The sequence below is a fragment of the Bombyx mandarina genome, chromosome 22 (assembly GCF_030267445.1).
Source record: "Bombyx mandarina strain Sakado chromosome 22, ASM3026744v2".
NCBI lineage: Eukaryota > Metazoa > Arthropoda > Insecta > Lepidoptera > Bombycidae > Bombyx > Bombyx mandarina.
In genome coordinates, this window is record NC_143228.1 from 9,136,545 (window position 1) to 9,156,293 (window position 19,749).

General features: G+C 38.5%; 2 protein-coding genes across 3 annotated transcripts; one reads left to right on the plus strand and one right to left on the minus strand.

Annotated features, from left to right (window-relative positions):
• The first annotated feature begins 5,082 nt into the window (after positions 1-5,082).
• LOC114244785 (uncharacterized) lies at positions 5,083-7,979 on the plus strand. 2 transcript variants are annotated; one of them, XM_028176687.2, is made up of 4 exons: positions 5,083-5,236; positions 5,330-5,460; positions 5,851-6,178; positions 6,964-7,979. In XM_028176687.2, the coding sequence occupies exons 1-4, from the start codon at positions 5,216-5,218 to the stop codon at positions 7,042-7,044; spliced, it is 561 nt and encodes a 186-aa protein (XP_028032488.2). In that variant the 5' UTR covers positions 5,083-5,215; the 3' UTR covers positions 7,045-7,979. The 2 variants fall into 2 exon arrangements, with proteins under 2 accessions (XP_028032488.2, XP_028032489.2); XM_028176688.2 differs by having other exon boundaries at positions 5,959-6,178.
• A 2,491-nt stretch (positions 7,980-10,470) lies between these two features.
• Positions 10,471-15,332, minus strand: LOC149500334 (uncharacterized). The gene is made up of 3 exons (XM_089737053.1): positions 15,312-15,332; positions 13,778-13,842; positions 10,471-12,569 (listed from the first exon to the last, which is right to left on the minus strand). Exons 1-3 carry the CDS (start codon positions 15,330-15,332, stop codon positions 12,296-12,298), a joined length of 360 nt encoding a protein of 119 aa, XP_089593179.1. The 3' UTR covers positions 10,471-12,295.
• Positions 15,333-19,749: the final 4,417 nt, after the last annotated feature.

The following is a 19,749-nucleotide window of genomic DNA, read 5'->3' on the forward strand; positions in this document are numbered from 1 at the left end:
TTTTCTGGAAATTTTGTTGCTTTGATCAACTATTCTGTGGAGTCAAATGTTGTTGGTAATATTATTGTGATCTTCAGGTCTTCTTCCTGATAGTCGTTCAGTTTTGAAGTGTCACAATCACGGCTTAAAAGGCTGCTAATGGTATTTCTGTGCCTTTTAAAATGTAATATTTGGTGTGTGTGTTTTTTTTTTTTTTTGTCAGGAGGAAATCACCGGACTTCCGCCCTCCACTAGGGATGGAGGGCGGGGCATGTCGGAGTTGAACCGACTAAAACCTCCTGTCGCTCAACAACCAACGTCCTCCAACCAACCAACCTCGCATGAGACAGAACTCATGAAAAGGCAAAGGGGGGAAAGTGAAGCGTTTAGTGCGGAGCACATCTCTCCCATCACCCTCCCCCTCGGGACGCCGGACTGGTGGTCGTCGGCGCCACGACCACCAGCCCTCTCGGTCGGCAGGCTATCCGAAGCCCGCCTAGATGGCGCCGGTTAGAATGGTCTACCCTCGGAATATCCCGCTGGGTCAGAACCAGCGTGGGTTGAGGATAGCCGGCCTTCCATCACCCGGACGCTCTTGCATAAAACGCGTGCAGAGCAGCTTGCACGTCATCTTCTTAGGTCCCCTTCGTCGGTCCCCAGGCCGACATGTGAGAGAGACCCGAAACACTTAGAGGGCCAGGGCTTGGGCGAAATCCGCCTCCCTGGCCCCCCGCTCGACGGCGGCGGGCCTGCGCGTCTCGCACGCGCCCCGCCGCCTCCTTCTGCGAGATGGTGCACTCGCAGAAGTCGAGCATCGCCTTCCACGACTCGTCGTCACCGAGCATTGATGCCACAACACCCGGCAACGACAAGTCGTTTCCTATTTTTGCGACAAGGACACGGCGCCACCCCTCCCATGCGGGGCAGGCGATGAGCGTGTGCTCCGCCGTGTCCAAGTCGCAACCACAATGGTGGCACTCTGCCGTCAGCTCGGCTCCGATCCGGTGCAGGAACTCACCGAAGCAACCATGCCCAGTGAGCACCTGCGTGAGCCGGAAAGTGAGGCGTCCTCTGTCACGATTCACCCAATTCACAAGAACCGGGCGAATCGCCTCGACGGTCCTACGACCAGCCGAAGGATCGGCCAGCCGTCTGGACCATGACTCCAGCACGGACCGCCGAGATTGGGCCCTCCGCGCTCTGACCACACTGGGGCTGGGACGTGCCACGCCCCGTGCACGAAGGTCAGCCCGCCACTGATAGTCAGCGGCGAGCGCCTCCGCTTCCAGAACCCAAGGCGGCGTCCCAGCCAGTACACACGCCGCCTCGAAGGAGATGGTGCGATAGCCGCGGATGACCCTGACCGCGATGGTGTGTTGCGGCCGTTGCAGCAGCTTCGCTACCCCCACGGCCAGGGACTGGCCCCACACGGGCGCCCCGTATAGGGCCATTGATCGCACCACCCCTGTATAGAGACGGCGCGTCACCTGGTCAGGCCCCCCAACGTTGGGAAGAAGCCGGCTTAACGCGCCGGCCACCCCCAACAGACGAGGGACCAGATTTTGAAAGTGAGCACGGAAGGTCCAACGACTGTCCAGAATGAGGCCGAGGTACTTCAACTGCACCCCGACCCCGATACGGACGCCTCCAACCACGATATGGGCATCGACAGGTGGCACTCTCCGGGGCCTGTGGAACCACATGGCCTCGGATTTACTGAGCGCCACGTCGAGGCCCAATCTCCTGATTTTGCCGACGACATGCGCCACCCCAGCCGTAGCAAGACGGGCAGACTCAGCAAAACTCCCCCCCCCCGGGCCACGACCAACGTGTCGTCTGCGTAACAGATTACGCTTAGGCCCGGGAGGAGGGCACCCCTCAGTACCCAGTCATACCCGATATTCCACAAAAGAGGGCCGAGCACCGACCCCTGTGGAACACCGCGTACGACCGGGAACCGGTGCACGATCCCACCGTGTCCGGTACACGTGACCGATCTGTCCTCCAAGTAGGAACCCACCAGCCGGCGAAGGTAGGGGGGCACTCCGTGTCGTTCCAGCGCTCCCCCTATCACGGACCAGGGCAGGGTGTTAAAAGCATTGGCGATATCGAGTGACACCGCCAAAGCCACCCCACCCCCGGAGACGGCCTCCTCCGAGAGGGCCCGCACGCGAAGGATCGCGTCTACCGTTGAGCGGCCCTCTCGGAAGCCATACTGCTCCGCCGACAGATCGGGTCCCACCCTGACCAGATGCTGGATGATACGGGCCGCCAGAATGCGTTCCAGCAGCTTGCCCACCTCATCCAGCAACACGATAATATTTGGTGTATATGGTGTTAGGTTGAGCATTATACTAGCGGGGTATTCCGGGACACCAGCGGCACTGTCTGGGCGGCCTGACGGGCTGCCGTACCCAGACGGCCGACGTTTCCGAGCCTTCGATTCACCTCGAAGGCTCCGTCGGCTGGGCGTCCTTGGGGTGAGCCGCGCCGTCTGGTTGTAGTGTTGACCGCGGTAGCCCCCCTAACTCATCCGGGTTCTGACCTCGGAGAGGATCGGACGTCGGGTGTAAGAGTGCAGGGGAGTCGTTTAGTGGGTGGGCCCTAAAATCCTTGGGCCCGCGATCTGCAGATCGTTGAGTCTCACATACGGGGCGCGCGGGGACCTCGTAGGAGGTTCGGCCACCGGCCCGAAAAAAAAAAAAAAAAAAAAAAAAAAGTTTGAGCATTATACGTACAATTCTAGCTGGGGCTGACTGAATGTTTTTTCTGAATATTGTCTTGAGCGGCTTGTGATCTGATTCGACTAATAACTCTTTGCCATAGATATAGTCATGGAAATTTTGTACCCAAATAGGATAATTTTGTTTGGATTTAGTCAATGTTCTGGCTCCATAAGCTATTGGTTGGCTTTTCTGAAGAAGTACTGATCCAGATTCTTTGAGCTTGCATCCACACTTAGTGTGAGCGGTTTGTTTACATCCTATAGTTTTAACATTGGTGGATTCTGTAAAACTTTTTTATTTTTGTTTAGTGCTTCATCATGATAGTTGAAACTTGTTTCCTTGTGAAGCAGATCTCTCAAAGGGTTTGTTAATTAAATACTTATACTTTATTACTAGTACTTAAATATGTTATCATTCCTAGTACCCTTTGCAGTTCTTTTTTGTTCTGTGGTGTTTTTATGAACTCTATGACTATAACTTTTTCAGGATCTGCTTTTAAACTTTTGGTTGAGACTACATTACCCAAAAAAAATATTATTTTGGCTTCAAACATGCCTTTGCTTTGATTGAGCTTGAAACCAGAAAATATCTCTATTACTTCTTTGACCGTTTTCTGTAGCTCTTCCTTCTTTTTGGCATGAATATAGATATCATTGATTGATACTCTTACATTTTTGAATTTACTGAGAAGAATAGTCAAAATTTCTTGAAAAATTTCAGGTGCTGACGATAGTCCGAATGGAAGTCTTTTGAATGAATATCTTCCCCATGGTGTAGAAAATGTCAGTATCTCTTGTGTTCTTTTTGATAATCTAATTTGCCAAAATCGTTTGGTGCAGTTTGGACATTTTCTGTCCAATCTTTGGAGTTGCCGACAGTTATTCGTCCCATAAATGACTCATCTGAATTCCCTGAAGTAAAATTTCCTTCTAAAGTATTTATTTTATTTTTTCGTTTCAATTGAATTTGGGAACGACACATCCTTACAAAATGACCAGCCTTGTTGCACTTTATGCATAATTTGTTGTAAGCTTGGCATTCCCTATCTCTGTGGCATGAAACACATCTTTTACAATTAAATTTTTAATTTCTGAAGTTCTTACTTTGGACTGTGAGTATTTTTTTCACTCTTGTTGCTATTCTCAAACTGGTTATGTTGTTTGGACGCTTGTTGACTGCTTTTACGGATGGCTATGGCTTTTGTGAGTTCAAGTTTTTCTTTAGTGAGCATTTTTTCTCTGATTTGGGTTGATTTTATTCCAAATAAAATCTTGTCTTGTTTTCGGTGCGAAATATTCTTCGGACTTTCCGATAATGATGCATAGCTTTTGTTCGTCTATTGTATTCAAATTAAAACTGTTGTCGATGTCAATTGCATCTGGTCCTATGATTAACGTGAATGTTGCAGCTTGAATATCGGCAGGTTCTTTCCCTAATTGCGGTTGCATACCATTCGAACTGTTATCGCCGTTTTTTCCAATTTGCCGAATTGTTGTCCGACTCGATCTCTGAATATTTATTTATTGTTTTTATTGATTGTTTGTATGAAGTAAGCCGGCAAAAATTCAGCAAATGGTAACTAAAATCAGTAAACTAATACTTTTTTATTGTTGAAAAGGAAGGAGGCAGCACTAACGTTTTAGATGTCTATGGGCTCCGGTAACGCGGTAACCACTTAACACCAGGTGGACCGTGAGCTCGTACACCCACCTAAGCAATAAAAAATAAAAACAGCTGGTGGACTCCTGATTTATTTATTTATTAGCTCTTGATCTCATAATAACTAAAACTCATTTAATAATAGTATTATTTAACAATCTCGATCCATAACAGAATTTGTACATAATTCACATAGCACATATATTGTACCAGTTAATAAATAAACCACTTCGATGGTTGGATGTTGAAATATTCTGTAATGTAAATATGGATGATTACTTTAAAATTCCGATTAAATTTGAACCTCGACATTTAGTAGTCTTAACTGATTTTGTGATGTAATTACTGTCTATAATCTTTTTTAATATTAGGTTCATTATTTCTTTGTTGAACTAACAAATGTGTCGAGTTGGGTTTCGAAATTCAGGTTGTAATTAATACCTATGAGGCTTGGTAACAAGCTTGATACCATTAGACCGTCAGCTACGTCTACGAGTATATCCATAGCAAAATATTTAAAAAAACTCATCAGTTTTTGATGACTCAGTGTCGTTGGTAATTATTTATCCTCTTATCTGTTTTAAATTGCAACCTGCAAAACCTAGCAATCAAAGTCGAGCGAGTACAGCATCATACGTAGTTACGGACCTACAAAAAATGGATAAACGTTTTAGTTCCACGAACAAACAGGAAATCTTTATGCAGCATACCTCAAATCATTCGTCACACTCAAGATCAGAGAACGTACTTTGCAATGTGTTAAAAGTTTAAAAGGAATTCGGTTCTCTTTTGCTTTATATAGCAAGAACAATTTGAGCAGTGTCTGTGTCTTATTTTTATGAAAGAAGAAGATGGTTGTCAATTATTTACATGTGAGTACAGTTTGAGAAAATACAATGACCAAATTGTTTGATTATTGATATTGTGCAATTAACTAATGATATATGAAATGAATCAATTTACAGTTTCTCGTGCTGTCGTTGGTGTTTTGTTTTTGTTCAACGAATCCTTTACATTTCCGAAGTGCAAATTATGAAAGACAAATACGGCCTGCTTTTCAAAATGGCGTCTTCAATTTTGGTTTTCAATTGAACATGTAAGTTCAGATTTGTGAAAATATTAGTTGAAGTCTGATTTTTATACAACACGATCTATATTGGATTCGTATGTACTTCGTGTTTTTGTGTTTTTTTTTTTTAATTGCTTAGATTGGTGGACGAGCTCACAGCCCACCTGGTGTTAAGTGGTTACTGAAGCCCATAGACATCTAGAACGTAAATGCGCCACCCACCTTGAGATATAAGTTCTAAGGTCTCAAGTATAGTTACAACGACTGCCCTACCCTTCAAACCGAAACGCGCTACTGCTTCACGGCAGAAATAGGCAGGGTGGTGGTACCTACCCGCGCGGACTCAAATTCACGAATCAATTACTTATTTAAAATATACATTACTGTTTACAACTAACTTTGTTCTAATGCTTACAGTCCAGAACCGTTAATAGGCTTCCGGCTTACAGAAATGAAAAATACGAATAAATATTTTGGATCTACTTTTAATGCAATTCAATCTAATTTGCCTATGATTACTTCAAGAGCTGGTGCCACCGATACTTTTTCTCACTCCAATAATGCTATCAATGAAAGAGATAAGGGAAATCAAAAGGATGCTCGTTTTAGCTCCAATGAAATTCCTCAAAAAAATAAAGAAGAGTCTGAAGATATTTCTACTGAAAACACAGAAACAACTTCATTCACGACAGACGAACCATCTACTACTGAAAGCACATATGAAACAACGACAGATTCTGAATACGTGAGTACATTTTTTGTTTTTCTATTAAAATCCATACTAAACGTTTTCTCATGATACCACCAAATGCTGCTTGCTACAAAGAGCTTTCTAAGGATAATATTATACGTAGCGTATACTTTTGACTTTCAAAATATCTAAAAACGCAGTGCTATATTAAGTCTCGAAACATATTATGGGAACGTGCAACAGATTTTTAAACACATACGTAACAAGAAACATGCCATAGATCTACGCAAATCTCGCTTGTGTTTTTTCCAATGTGCAAAAGACGTTTACGTACCACGAATTATATCTTACAGTCTTACCCAGAGTCAATACATCACAATAATAATAAAAAATCCCCTGGTATGACACCACTATATTGTTTATTTCTACCAAAATTACTTCGTTGCAGCTTTAAGAACAGAATCGCTATGTTCTAATTCAATTGAGACTTCAACTTCATATCTCATGGTGGTCATAGTATGATGCTTTTAGGTTTTTTATAATCACCTAAAATCAAGTGAACTGCAAGAGCTTCTTCTTCTTCTTCTTCTCCATCGCTCCCTCATTGCTGAGGATCGTGACTCCGTTTTAGCTTGTCTACTGTCAGCCTCCATCGGTTCCGGTCAGAGCTTAGCCACCAAAAAATAAAACTCAAATCCAACAAATGTAATTTTAAAACCCGGATATTCACAGCTATCTTTCACGTGTAAAGTGATGCAAATACTTCAAATATTTCGAATATAGAACACTAACATAAAGTAAAATTACATACTGATTAAAACTTATATTACTTATTGCAGACAACATCAATATATTATGATGACGAATTATTCAACCGGTCAGGAGTTTCCTCGCAGCTACTAGCTTCGTTGGTTGGATGACAATCTATATTATGTATTGGCAAAACAGACTAGAACTGTGGACAATGGTTGATCAATTTTAATATTTGAATGTATCTGCAATAACTTACGTATTTAGAACATATTTTCGGTCATCAAAAATATATCCATTAAGTAAGTTGAAGGTTAAAAGAAAACAAAGGAACTCAACATAGAACTGGTTTTTGTTATTGACTACATTTTATATGATAATTAAAAAAATAGCCTTAATCGCTTACGATGTGTGTATCGTTTTATAAATTAAATTTAAAGTATACAAATTAAAGGGTTGCTTTTGTCAGTCTGTGTCAATAAATTCAAAAATCGATTTTATAAATCCCTTATTACATAAAATCACGACCCTGTGAAAACTCTCTCGTAACTATTAGCATTGCGGGAACTTGTTATGTACCATGATAAAAAGTATTATATGTAATAATCCAAGCTATAAACTATCATCATACAAATGTTGATTAAAATCCCTTTTGCCGTTTTTGCCTAATTGAGTTTGTTACTCACACACATATGTACATTCAAATATACAAGCGTTCATATTCATAATCTCTATATATAAAAATGAATTGCTGTTCGTTAGTCTCGCTAAAACTCGAGAACGGCTGGAGCGATTTGGCTAATTTTGGTCTTGAATTATTCGTGGAAGTCCAGGCAAGGTTTAAAAGGTGAGAAAATATAAAAAAGTTCGGAATTATATAAAAACAAAAAATTTTGTTTTTCCTTTGATGTGTCCCCTTGATGTGTCTTTTATTTATCGATTGAGGCACTACGAAGTCTGCCGGGTCAGCTAGTATATTCTAAAAATCGTTTCTGTTAGAATATTGTTTGTAATAATCATGATTAAAAGCTTATTTTAGTATATTCTGTTAAGAAGGTTATGTAACTGTATTTAGTTAAAATAATAAAGTAATTCGGTGGTTTTATTTGTTCTTTAGTACGGTACGGTCGTTTAGTACCCATAACACAAGAGAAGAACCTAGCTTATGTATCTAATGTGAAACATTAATTTAATCTATATTATTTTTTATTTAAATAGCGTCAAATTATGTATATAATGTGCATTGTATATTTTAATTGACATACACGAAACGTGGCGCCTCGTTCGAGTAGGAATAGACATCCACTAAATTTTCTCCCATAATGGTGAAATATGTGGTGGTGCAAGCGTGTGGTGGGCGCCTAAGAATACCCTTAATCCAAACTTAGCTCATGGGTGTCGTAAAAGGCGGCTAAGAGCCAAAACGTGGCTAAAGCCAATATAACCTAGGCCCAAGGTCAACAAAAGCATTCCCAAGGAGGGTTGAAGTCAGGCAGGCGGCCGGTCATAAAAAAATTGCCAAAACATAGAGCAACATGAGAATGAATAAAAATGAGAGCGACAGGGCTAAGGCGTCCCCCATAGGCTACACGTAGCGACAGCACCCGGTCTCTGTGGAAAGTGGACTAGGGTTGTCGCATGTCGGGTGTGACGTAACATGCAAGCCCAAAATATGGAAGAGGTGAGATTGAGGTATGCAAGCTGGAATGTAGGTAGTGTGACCGGAAAAGAAAGGGAGCTAGCGGATGTGAAGAATAAATATAGCATGTCTGCAAGAGACTAGGTGGAAAGGAGCGAAAGCTAGAGAGATTGGTGAAGAATATATTAATAAGTTGTATTATAGTGGAAGTGGTGGATAAAGGAACAGTGTGGGAGTAGTGCTAGATGTGGATTTAAAAGATTGTATGGCGCATGTCATAAAAACGAGTGATAGGATTATAATAGTGAAAGTGTTATTTTGAATGTTATAAGTATATATCGCCTCAGGTCGAATACAAGGAGGAAGTGAAAGAAAAATTTTGGCAGGATTTTGATAGTGTAATGATTGGCATTCCAGAGAGTAAAGAGATTTGCATAAGGTGCATGGAGGATGGGAGTATCGCAACCCACTAAAGCGGTTGCTATAGCCAGATCTGATGCAGATAGAAACGACTGTATGCTGCTTTGGATGGACCTCGTGGACAAAAGGAACTATACCGTATCACGAGAGATAGAAAAGAAAGAGCGAAAGAAATTAAGCATGTTAAATGTATGAAAAATGAGACAGGTAAAGCTCTAATGAAAGATAAGGGAATAACAGACCGCTGGAAGATATACTTTGAAAAAATAATGAATGAGGAGAACGGCTGGAATATGGTGATTGATAGGAAGCCAGAGAACGTCGGTATTGTGAATGAAATCAATGTATACACACTGATTCCATGAAGTTAGAGAAGTAGTGAGAAGTATGAAAAACGGAAACTCAGAAGCGCCAGACGGTATACCAGTGGAAGTATGGAAGATACTGGGAGAAGACAGATATGAGTGGCTGGCTTTGTTCTTCAATAAGCTGCTACAAGAAGAAGTGATCCCTGCGGAATGGAGCACCAGTATATTGGTGCCTTTATACAAAAATAAAATGTATGTGCAAAACTGTGGCAGCTATCGAGGAATAAAGGTTACGTCACATAGTATGGAAATTTGGGAGAAAGTGATAGAGAAGCGAAAGTGAGATTATCCTAATCCAGTTCGGGTTTATGCCTGGTCATGGGACAACGGACGCCATATTTGCACTCCGCCAAATGTGCGAAAAATAATGTGATGTACACAGGAATCTGCATTTATGGTGTTCGTTGATCTGGAAGAAGCGTACGACCGGGTACCTAGAGCATTTCATTAAACGAGAAAGGTATACCTAGTAAGCATGTGAGGTTAATCTGTGCCATGTACCAGATAAGTCGATCCAGATAAGTCGATCCAGGACGTATATACGAACCGCCGCAGTGAATCCCGACGAGTTCAAAGTGGCAGTGGGCTTACACCAAGGGTCTGCCCAAATTCCTATCTCTTCCTGCTAGTGATGGATGACTTGACGTGGAAAATACAGGAAGAAACCCCTAGGTGTATGCTGTTTGCTTTAAAGGAAGAGGTAGACTTAAGAAGAAATGGATGGATTGCGTGAAAGACGATATGTGTGAGAGGGGAGTGAGCGAGGAAATGATTATTATAATAGAGGAGTAGTATAGAAGGAGAAAACATGTTGCACCGATCCCAGATGACTGGGAGAAGAGCAAGAGAATGATGAATGGTAAAACATGACGTCTTGTAGTTTCAGTATAAATAGATTGTCTCCGGACGAAAACTCCAATTGTCACCGATATTTTATTTCTGCAAGGTGATGTGGTTTGATTTTCGACCACAAGAAAACTAATTTTTGTTTTATATTTTCTATCAAAAAAGATACCCCGATTTATGGTTTGCTTGCATGTTTGCTTGCATTGAATTTAATTATGTATTTAAGCTGTTTTTTTAAGTAACGAAAAGCGGTTGTTTTAATCAAAATTTTAACTAACTAGCAAAAAAAACAGTGACAAATCTTGTTGACAGTAAAGTTGACAGTAACTAAATAAGAATAATATTTGATAGCAAACTAAATGGGCATAGATTATATAGAAATATTATAAAAAAATACATTTCATTGAATATACTTGATTTGACTCCGTACGAATTGGTACTGACCTGGTTATTTTCGTTGCGAAGCAACTAAAGGCTTTTTTAGGAAGGAAGAATTACGGGTGACCTTTCCAGCTTCACCAGGACAAGTGGGAGAGCACGGGCTCAGCCAGGAGGGGTGTGATTTGCTAACAGCAGTGCGAGCGCCTCAGAAGGAGACCTAACAACTCAGAGGTTGAATGCATCGCTCACGGTCTCAATTAAAAAGAATAACTTAGTAGCAGGAATAAACACTCCAAATGCTATATCACTATATTCTATATTCTAATTGAGATTCTAAATTAATGCAATTTTTCACTTTTGTTTACTCTAACATTCTCTACTTTTATTATCCTAACCTATTTTAAATCACGAGTCATTACTAGGTATGTATAAAGTTCGTCATCAAACTAAAGACTTTAATGCTTAATTCACAACATATTTTAGTTTCTATTAAAGTATAAACGAGTATAGAACTATTTTATCTGAATAGAGATTGAGTCGAAAATGGCTGGTCGAAAAGGTGCTACCGATTAATCGATTCGAGATTAAAGTGCTTAGGTACATAAATTTTATGTGATTAATCGCAGCAGTTTTTCCTGTTATTAATACCAAACACTCTTAATCTGCTTTGGTACTTCGGATTTATTCGAGTGGTGAAAAGCTATTTTGTTTAAGCGACATTTTTGCAAATGTACAGGAGAGCCATTTGATGTTTAAAATTATGAAAAAATATCGTAACAAAAACACTGCTTTAGCTGTTTGAGCGGGGTAAACTTAATTAAAGTTCAATTAAAATATGAAATTGTTGACACTAATCTATACATATAAATAAAGTTGGTGTATCTGTTTGTAATATTAAAATATCCGCTTTTTACTATATGCATATGAATATATATACGGTACATACGCCAAAATAACATTTTTTACAATTTTTGTCTGTCTGTCTGTTTGTTCCGGCTAATCTCTGGAACGGCTGGACCGATTTTGACGGGACTTTCACTGATAGATAGCTGATGATATAAGGAGTAATTTAGGCTACTTTTTTTAGATTAGCTTCGCTTCGCGGCGTCACCCGCGGTACGACAATAACCGCGGGTTACATCGCGGGACTCAGCTATCAATAATAAAATTTAATGTTTCCGAAGCGAAGCGAGGGCGGGTCGCTAGTACTAAATAAAACGGACCTTTAATTACAAAGATAAATGCCGCATACTAAACGATATGTCGCTTGAATCAAATAGTCTTTCACCCCTTGATATCTACGTATCCACTTTATTTATTTCTATTACGTAGATGGGTGAATGACCTCGTGGCTCACCTGACGTGCAAGGGCTAGCAGAGCTCATAGACGTGCATACAGCAATCCACCTGAGTCATAATGTTAGGTATTGATGGTAATGTATATCTGGTGACCCAACCTTCAAATCAGAATGCATAATTGCTTTGCGGCGGAAATATTCGAGATAGATGGTGCCTACCGATACTATATTATAATAATACATTTGTATACTATCGTATTAATAAATCCACCTTAATAAGCAATTTTTTATTTTCATCATATTATTATATTAATGATCTAAATAACAATGATTTTAGAACTGAACAACAGTAAAATATTGATTAAATCAAATGAAATTAAACCAATTCATTTATTGAACACAGAAGTAGTGTGTAGCAGTAATCATAATTAAATAGTTGTGTATATATAGTGTGTATAAATTACCGCATTTAATGGCCGGACACACATTTCCCATAGCATATTTCAGGGTTAAGGTAATTTTCAATAAAGCTGGCAACGTCCTGAAGATTGTACATCATTACTCTGTTGACTAATTTACCATCTTTGTCGTATTCTTCGTAGCAAAGATTTTCCACTTTTTTGGGCTTACTCCTCAAAAAATTTTCACCGTTTATGATTAGTACTCTACGCAGTGGTGCTGGCAATGACATTGGCTGGTGATGATAATGTTGCGTATCATTCAATTGTTTCACGATCGTATCACTGTTAGAAAAAAATTATAGGTTCATGAAAATGGTCGAATCACCATAGTCAAAGATTTCGGTTACATTGGCAAAATTTTAAAGTGGTTTTATGTTATCAGCAACGAAAATCATCGTTCATTACCATTTATTATCATCATCAACACTCAACACTAATATATAAATCTACAGTGGTTTTTACGGATGTTCCGTTATAACTACAGAACAATGCATCCGATTAACTTGAAACTTGGTATCCATGTAGACAATATACGTACTTAATGGATAGGCTATTATTTATATGAGTGTTGGGCTCCCTAATAATAATGACAATAAATAATAATGTTAATTTTAAATGCCCAACGAAGCGGGCGAGTAGGTCTAGCTTATTCATACAATCATTTACTATCGCTCATGAACATTTTTAATGTCATTGGTAGGTTTTATATACTGCTTACCTTACATTTTATTTACCTTAAACTTACTACTTTACCTTACTTGAAAAATGTTTTTCAATAACAATGACAGGGAAAAATCTACAGCTTATTGCAGATCAGCGAAACTCGGTTTCGGTCCGTTGTCAATTTTGGGATTGAGATCAATTTGTGGAAATCATTAAAGCGCCACCTACTTTTAATAAATTATGCAATGTCTGCCTCATGCAAGGGCAAGAAAGAAGTTGAGAAAGTTTGATCTAGATCGGATGAACGGTATTTCAGTGCTACAAATACGAACAAACACACATTTTTAACATGCTTTTGTTTTGTTGTTCGGACGGGTGAACGAGCTCACAGCCTATCTGATGCTAAGTGGTTACTGGAAACTATAAACATCACAACGTACGTTCATTCACCTTGAAACATTAGGCTTATGTCTTAAATGAACGGTCGTCCTTTTCTTTCAAACTGGTGTCAAAACTGTGACTCTACCATTGCTCTGCTGCTGTCAGTAATTACATAAATTATAATTTTTGCGGGTTAGATTTTATAACCTAATACTATCCCTTCAACGTGGAAATCGTTCGTGAACACGTGCTAACTGCATATTTTGTGATTATGAATAAGTATATCTTCCTGCAGGAGCTTATTCTAGAGTCATATGGGTTGCTATGAATACACTGGACATCTTATCCTATAGGCATAGGACAAAGAGGTATCAATTTAAATGTTATTGCCATATATAATCGTATACCTTATAATACAATTTAAGACAAACTATGAATATACTTACTTATCAACACGACTAATATTTTTCGTGCAATCCCCCATGATAATAATTCCACAAAATGTGAGAGACTGAAATTATTTAAATACGAAGTTTAACATATTTTTTTTTAATAATATTAAATGTATGTGTTTGCGGCAATTCTTTAATTACATTATTTTTTGTTACATGATCAACACTTTTTCTCTTTATTTTAGACTGGTTACTTAAAGTACTAACATTTATTTTGAATGAACAGTTTTTTACTGTATTCAAATATATATTGTGAATAAAATTATTTCCTTACATTATAAGTTAGATTAGTTTTCGTTATCGTGTTTTTTTGTCGTATAGTTGTAAGGAACATTGTGTACAAATTCAGCACTTTTTCTTGTTTAGTCGTGCGCACATGGCTTATGTTGCAAGCCAGATTTTGTTTCTTTTTACTTGTGTTGCTTATGTATCTTTTTAGCTTCTGATGTGTATTGTGTACCTAATAAATAAATATATAAATAATGCTTGGCATTGTGAATAACTACGCGTGTTGGAATGTCAATTTTCGCTCCTATGGCGAGAGTATAATTTTTTAACACTAAGAGAAGCGATAGTTTCTTGTTTATAAAATTCACAAAATTGTACGTTAAATAATTACAGTAAAACGATTTGAAAAAGTGGTTAAGGAACAAAAGCCCGCTGTGAAATTGGGTGGTAAAGCATCATTCAATATTAAATTGAGAATACAAAATAACTCAAAGGAAAATGTGAAGAAAAAAACAATAGCACATTAAAAATAAATTCTTGGTATGTCACATGCCAAAATAATATACGTACGCAAATTATTAATTTATTAATAGTTATTAATTTATCATAACATGTTACCAGGAGAGAAATTGCCATATTCATTCTTTAAAGAAAATAGCAAATTTTCATTTCTAAGTCCAAAAACATATTTACCACAAGAAATATTCTAATCAGCATCTTGTATAGTTTTATAACGGTTTTTAATTGTCAAAGTAATTTCTTTGTAAGCAGAATAACAGCGAATTCAATCAAGATAACTAACTATATTTCAAAGCCATAAAAGCTTAACGAGCGATATAAACTCGTTAGATATTTTTTTAACCTACAATTTCACTAATGTCTCTCATTATTGGTCAGTTCATTGTTTGCAATCGAATTGTGTTTGAATAAGATGATATCGATCTATTATTAGTGGAGAAGACAGTATGTAGATCTGTAGAACTTCAAAATAAAAACTATAAGGGTAGTGATAACAGCGACTTGTTTGCTGGGCAGACTATAATTATGAGAGCAAATACAATTCATTTAATACAAGGAATTCTGGTCAAACATCGAACATTTGGTCTACACTAGCATTTTTAACAGTCTTTAACGAGCCTGGTTGGGCTATATGGTTAGGTTAGCTGGGCAAAATTAGGGTTCCTTCATTTCTTGTCTAACATATTTTACAGTAGTAATCGTTAATACTCACGGCTCAGCTATAAATGTATGGTCCGGTTCACCTGGTGTTCATTGGTCACCGGAGCCCATAGACATCAACCATGTCAATGGCGCCGCCCATCTTGAAACATGAGTTCTAAGTCTCGGTTTTTAAGGTATAACTTATACTTAGTAGTATATTCGATTTGAAGAAACCGAAACGCATTACTGCTTAACGTCAGAAATAAGCAGGCTGGTGCTTGTGGGGGCTCACATGACGCCCTAACACGAGTACTAACATTGTAAGAGATTTACATAATTTCGGATTTTGTTGGGGCAATTTCATTAAATTTGTCGTTAATTGCGACACGATCGACAATCGATTTTCCGGCTTTGGCGTCTTGATAATGACCGAGATGAGGTCGGTCATTAAGCTCTGCTGGTGTTTTTAACTTTCCGTTACAATTGCAAAGGGATTATCTAATGCGTACCATCCTTGGAGGCATCAACATCGGATTAGGAATTCGGGTATCGTATTATTTTTTGCTGTCGCGGACTTTTGTTTAGAACTTTCAAAGGGGAAAAATTCTGTCCTATATTAGCCAAACTTAGCCAAACTTTAACCGTTTCCGCAGCGCACATAGCGGAAGCTCTCAAAAGGAAAACAAAAACCATTTTGAAACATTCTTTATTAGTACTCCGCTCGTATTGGTCTTAGCGTAATGTTATATATACCTAGTCAGGTCATAAATTCTGTCACATGTTTAAAGTAAAATAATTGAAACAAGTTTATTCATTATGTAACCATTCATATACCAAAATGAACTTAACAAAACATAGATTGTTATGACATTAAAGTTTATTCAAAATGACCTCCGTGATTTTGAATACAGGCATTCAATCTGCGCGGCCAGTCGTCTATCGCAGCACGAACGAGGTCCATGTCAATATCGGCGGCTGCCTTAATCAAAGATGTTTTGAGTGACTCCAAATTGGGATGAGGGTTTGAGCACGCCTTTTCCTCCAAATGTTGCCATATCTTGTAATCTAACGGATTCAAATCTGGACTGGAGGAGGGCCAGTCTTCGTGCCGGATGAAGTCGATTTCACGCGCCGCCAGCCAGTCTTGTGTGCTCTTCGCTCTATGAGCTGGCGCCGAATCTTGTTGGAATACCCAGTGCCTGTTATTGAACATGGTATGAGAAACAGGTTCCACAAGGTTCGTCAGGACTGTATTTTGATACACAACTGCATTCGTTTTTACACCTTTTTCACAAAAATGTACCTCTGTTAAGCCCCAATAAGAAACTCCCAACCATACCATGAGCGAGGATGGAAAATGACCTCGTTGGACACGCGGAATACGGTTGCTCGCTTCTTCACTACTGTGTGCGTACACCTTATCATTTTGTTTGTTGTAGCTCTCTTCTACGGTAAAAATTTTTTCATCCGAAAAAAGAATTTCCCGTTTTTTTTTCCCGCGTACCGCTTCAACAAAGCGCGGCATCTCTTCAGTCTCAGGTCCATTAGACGAGCATTCAAACGATGTCCTGTTTTTCTTCGATATGCCCGAAGCCCTAAGTCTTCATTTAACACCCTTTTCACCGTGGTTCTGCTTAACCCCATCTGAAGGGCCAACAGTTTCTGCTTACGTTTGGGATTTCTTTGAATTCGCGCCTTCACAGCTTTTATCACTGCTGGAGTCCTAACAGACCGAGGGCGACCACTTCTTGACCTGTCATCTACACTAGAGTCTTCATTGTATTGTTTGATGGTACGATAAACGAATCTTTTGGTTATATTAAATTTTTTCAGTATGTTAAAAATTTGAATTGGCGCGTAACCGCAACGATGCAACGCAATAACTGCAACACGGTCTTCTTTAAGCGTCCACTCCATATTTAAAAATGAGTAAAATTCTAAAAGTATACATTTTTATTTTCATGAACAATTCGAAATTCGAATTCAATCAAATTTTTTGTGGCCAGCATTCTAAAAGAAAAGTTTTTACTGTGTGACAATACTTATGACCTGACTAGTTATATAGCCTATAGCCTTCCTCAATATTCGCTATCTAACACTGTAAGAATTTCAAATCGGATCGGACATTCAAATCGGACCAGTAGTTCCTGAGATTAGTGCGTTCAACCAAATAAACAAACAAACTTCAGCTTTATAATGTTAGTAATAATATAATATAATTATAGATTACTATTAAATATAATTTAAATTATCTCATAACATATGAATTATTGTTAACGATTTCTAAAATATTATGTACATGTTAATATACCTAATGAGGAGTCGTTGCCTTTTATTCAGTCTAATATGCCAAATTGTCTGAAACACGTTTTACGAATTAGAACGGATTCATTTCATGGAATTGGTTCACGCATATGGAATCGAGCAATTATATCTAATTTGGTTTTGTTATCTTTAATAGTTTGATTTCTACAAATCGTTTAAATCGGAAAATAACAACTTAATATGTATTACGGTTCATAATAGATCGTAAAATTGAAATGCTGTAAAAATAAATGTTTATTGTAGCCGTATATTATGTGTATGTTAACTAGCTACGAAAACCCAGCTTCAGATTTGAAGTTCAATTCTCAGTTGTATTACAATATTTCCAAAAACAAACGTCCAACATCAGAAGTTCAACTGCCAACGTCCACAGAATTCGATAAAAGTAAAATATATTATATCAAAGCAAAGATATTATTACCATTTTAATAGCACTATTATTTAATAAACTTAATCCATAACAGAATGTCCAAGAAATCAAGAAAATTCAAAATTCAAAATCATTTATTTCAACTTAGATGTAAGCATAACACACTTGTTGAATGTCAAAATATAAATAAAAATGTTAACTCTACCACTCTACCAAGAGTCTTAATAGAATGTATAAGTGTATATATTTTGTAAAAATTAGACGGAATATGAAGAAAAATATTATGTGTTAGCGTAATCAAGCCTTTTAAATCGAACCTTACCATTTAGAGAAATATCCTGAAAGTGTGACGCTTAGTTTGTACTTCTCATCAGATATAAAAATTAAATATGACTTCATGTTTGCGCAGTGAAAATTCCCGATTTATCATCATTGTTAACTATATCAGTACGCTAAAATGTTTGTTGATGAGTGAAGTTTTTACCGCTCTGTTGTGAATAGCAAATAGATTTCGATTACGTATATTGTTATGAAACCTGATTCGTTTATCTTATTAACTATGTTCTATTTACAAAATTTAGCCATTATTCATACAGCCTCCGAATCCAACCTAATAAGATTATTTTCATAAAAAAAAAAAGAACCACGGAAGTATTTAACAATAAAATATCTACGAATTTGTGTGATGTTTTATTTATATTCTTTATAAGTAAGTTAAGTTAGTAAGCCTTAGCGACAATAACTCAGTTAACCTTCATAATAAGGTTTAATACTCGAACAACGCTGCGGTGCATTCCCTGGTGAATCGATCCTTACATCCCCACATCTCGAGGTGCCAGAATTTTTTTACTACCATCGTACTCTGACGCTCTCCACATCCTTATTTTTCCGGATGTGGAGAAGCTTTTTGGTGAGCCAAATATTCTGGGGAAAATGAAGGCACGGAGGCTCGGATGGCTCGGGCATGTAGTACGTATGGAGCAGGATCGGGCTGTGAAATGGGTGTACGCGGGTGTACCGGAGGGACGCCGCCCCGGAGGCAGGCCCAAGTAGCGCTGGTCTGACGCTGTGGAAGGAAATTTACGTGAGCTCCAAGTGTCGGACTGGCAAGGTGTTGCGCAGCGCCGGGATGAATGGCAAAGCTTATTGTCGGAGGCCAAGACGCACTTCGGGGTCATAGCGCCAGCTCAGTAGCAGTAGTAGTAGTACTCTGACCCAATTTAACTGGTAAGAGTAGAAAGTGATCTATTAATTTTCTATTATACCAATAGGTCTAAGATACACCCTAAGAACCTATATCTTTATTTAAACAATTCTACTGTACGTGTGTATGTAACCGAACTCCTTCTAAACGACGGGATTAATTTGAATGATTTTTTTGTATGCGTTTGGATGGCACCCTGCATAGCTTAGATTCACAATTGATGGCACTGCAGTCGGTATCAAGGTTATTTATCTATCTACCGGCTGGATCGACTTGAATTAATTTTTGTATATGCATTCATTCATTCATTTCATTCATACCTATATTTTGTAAACAGGACAACGTATCGGATCCGGTAGTTATGAATAAATTATAAAAACAAAATTTAGTTTTTCCGTTTATGTCAAATTTGTTATTTAAAAAAATTATAACGAATTTAAATTCTTCATTTTTATAGTGTATGCACTTTAGCAGCACCAACGTGTTTTCTCTGATAAAAATATGCATAATAAAGAAATGATGCAGTCACGATCCTTACTAATGTATGACGAACGATAAAATTCCTTTATAAAAGCAATTTATCTTACACGTCTCAAGGTGACCTAAAGAAGCTGTTCGGTATAAAATTTAATAAAATGGACGTATTATGCTTTTACGGTTTCATTAAGATAACGCATT

Excerpts from the sequence above, each read along its gene's own strand:
- LOC114244785 (XM_028176687.2), top strand. The coding sequence starts at position 5,216 with ATGGTTGTCAATTATTTACAT. Across the intron at positions 5,461-5,850 it reads TTTGGTTTTCAATTGAACAT|TCCAGAACCGTTAATAGGCT; the intron begins GTAAGTTCAGAT and ends TAATGCTTACAG. Across the intron at positions 6,179-6,963 it reads CAACGACAGATTCTGAATAC|ACAACATCAATATATTATGA; the intron begins GTGAGTACATTT and ends TACTTATTGCAG.
- LOC149500334 (XM_089737053.1), bottom strand. The coding sequence starts at position 15,332 with ATGGGCGGCGCCATTGACATG. Across the intron at positions 13,843-15,311 it reads TGGGCGGCGCCATTGACATG|TCTCTCACATTTTGTGGAAT; the intron begins GTTGATGTCTAT and ends AAATAATTTCAG. Across the intron at positions 12,570-13,777 it reads AATATTAGTCGTGTTGATAA|TGATACGATCGTGAAACAAT; the intron begins GTAAGTATATTC and ends TTTTTCTAACAG.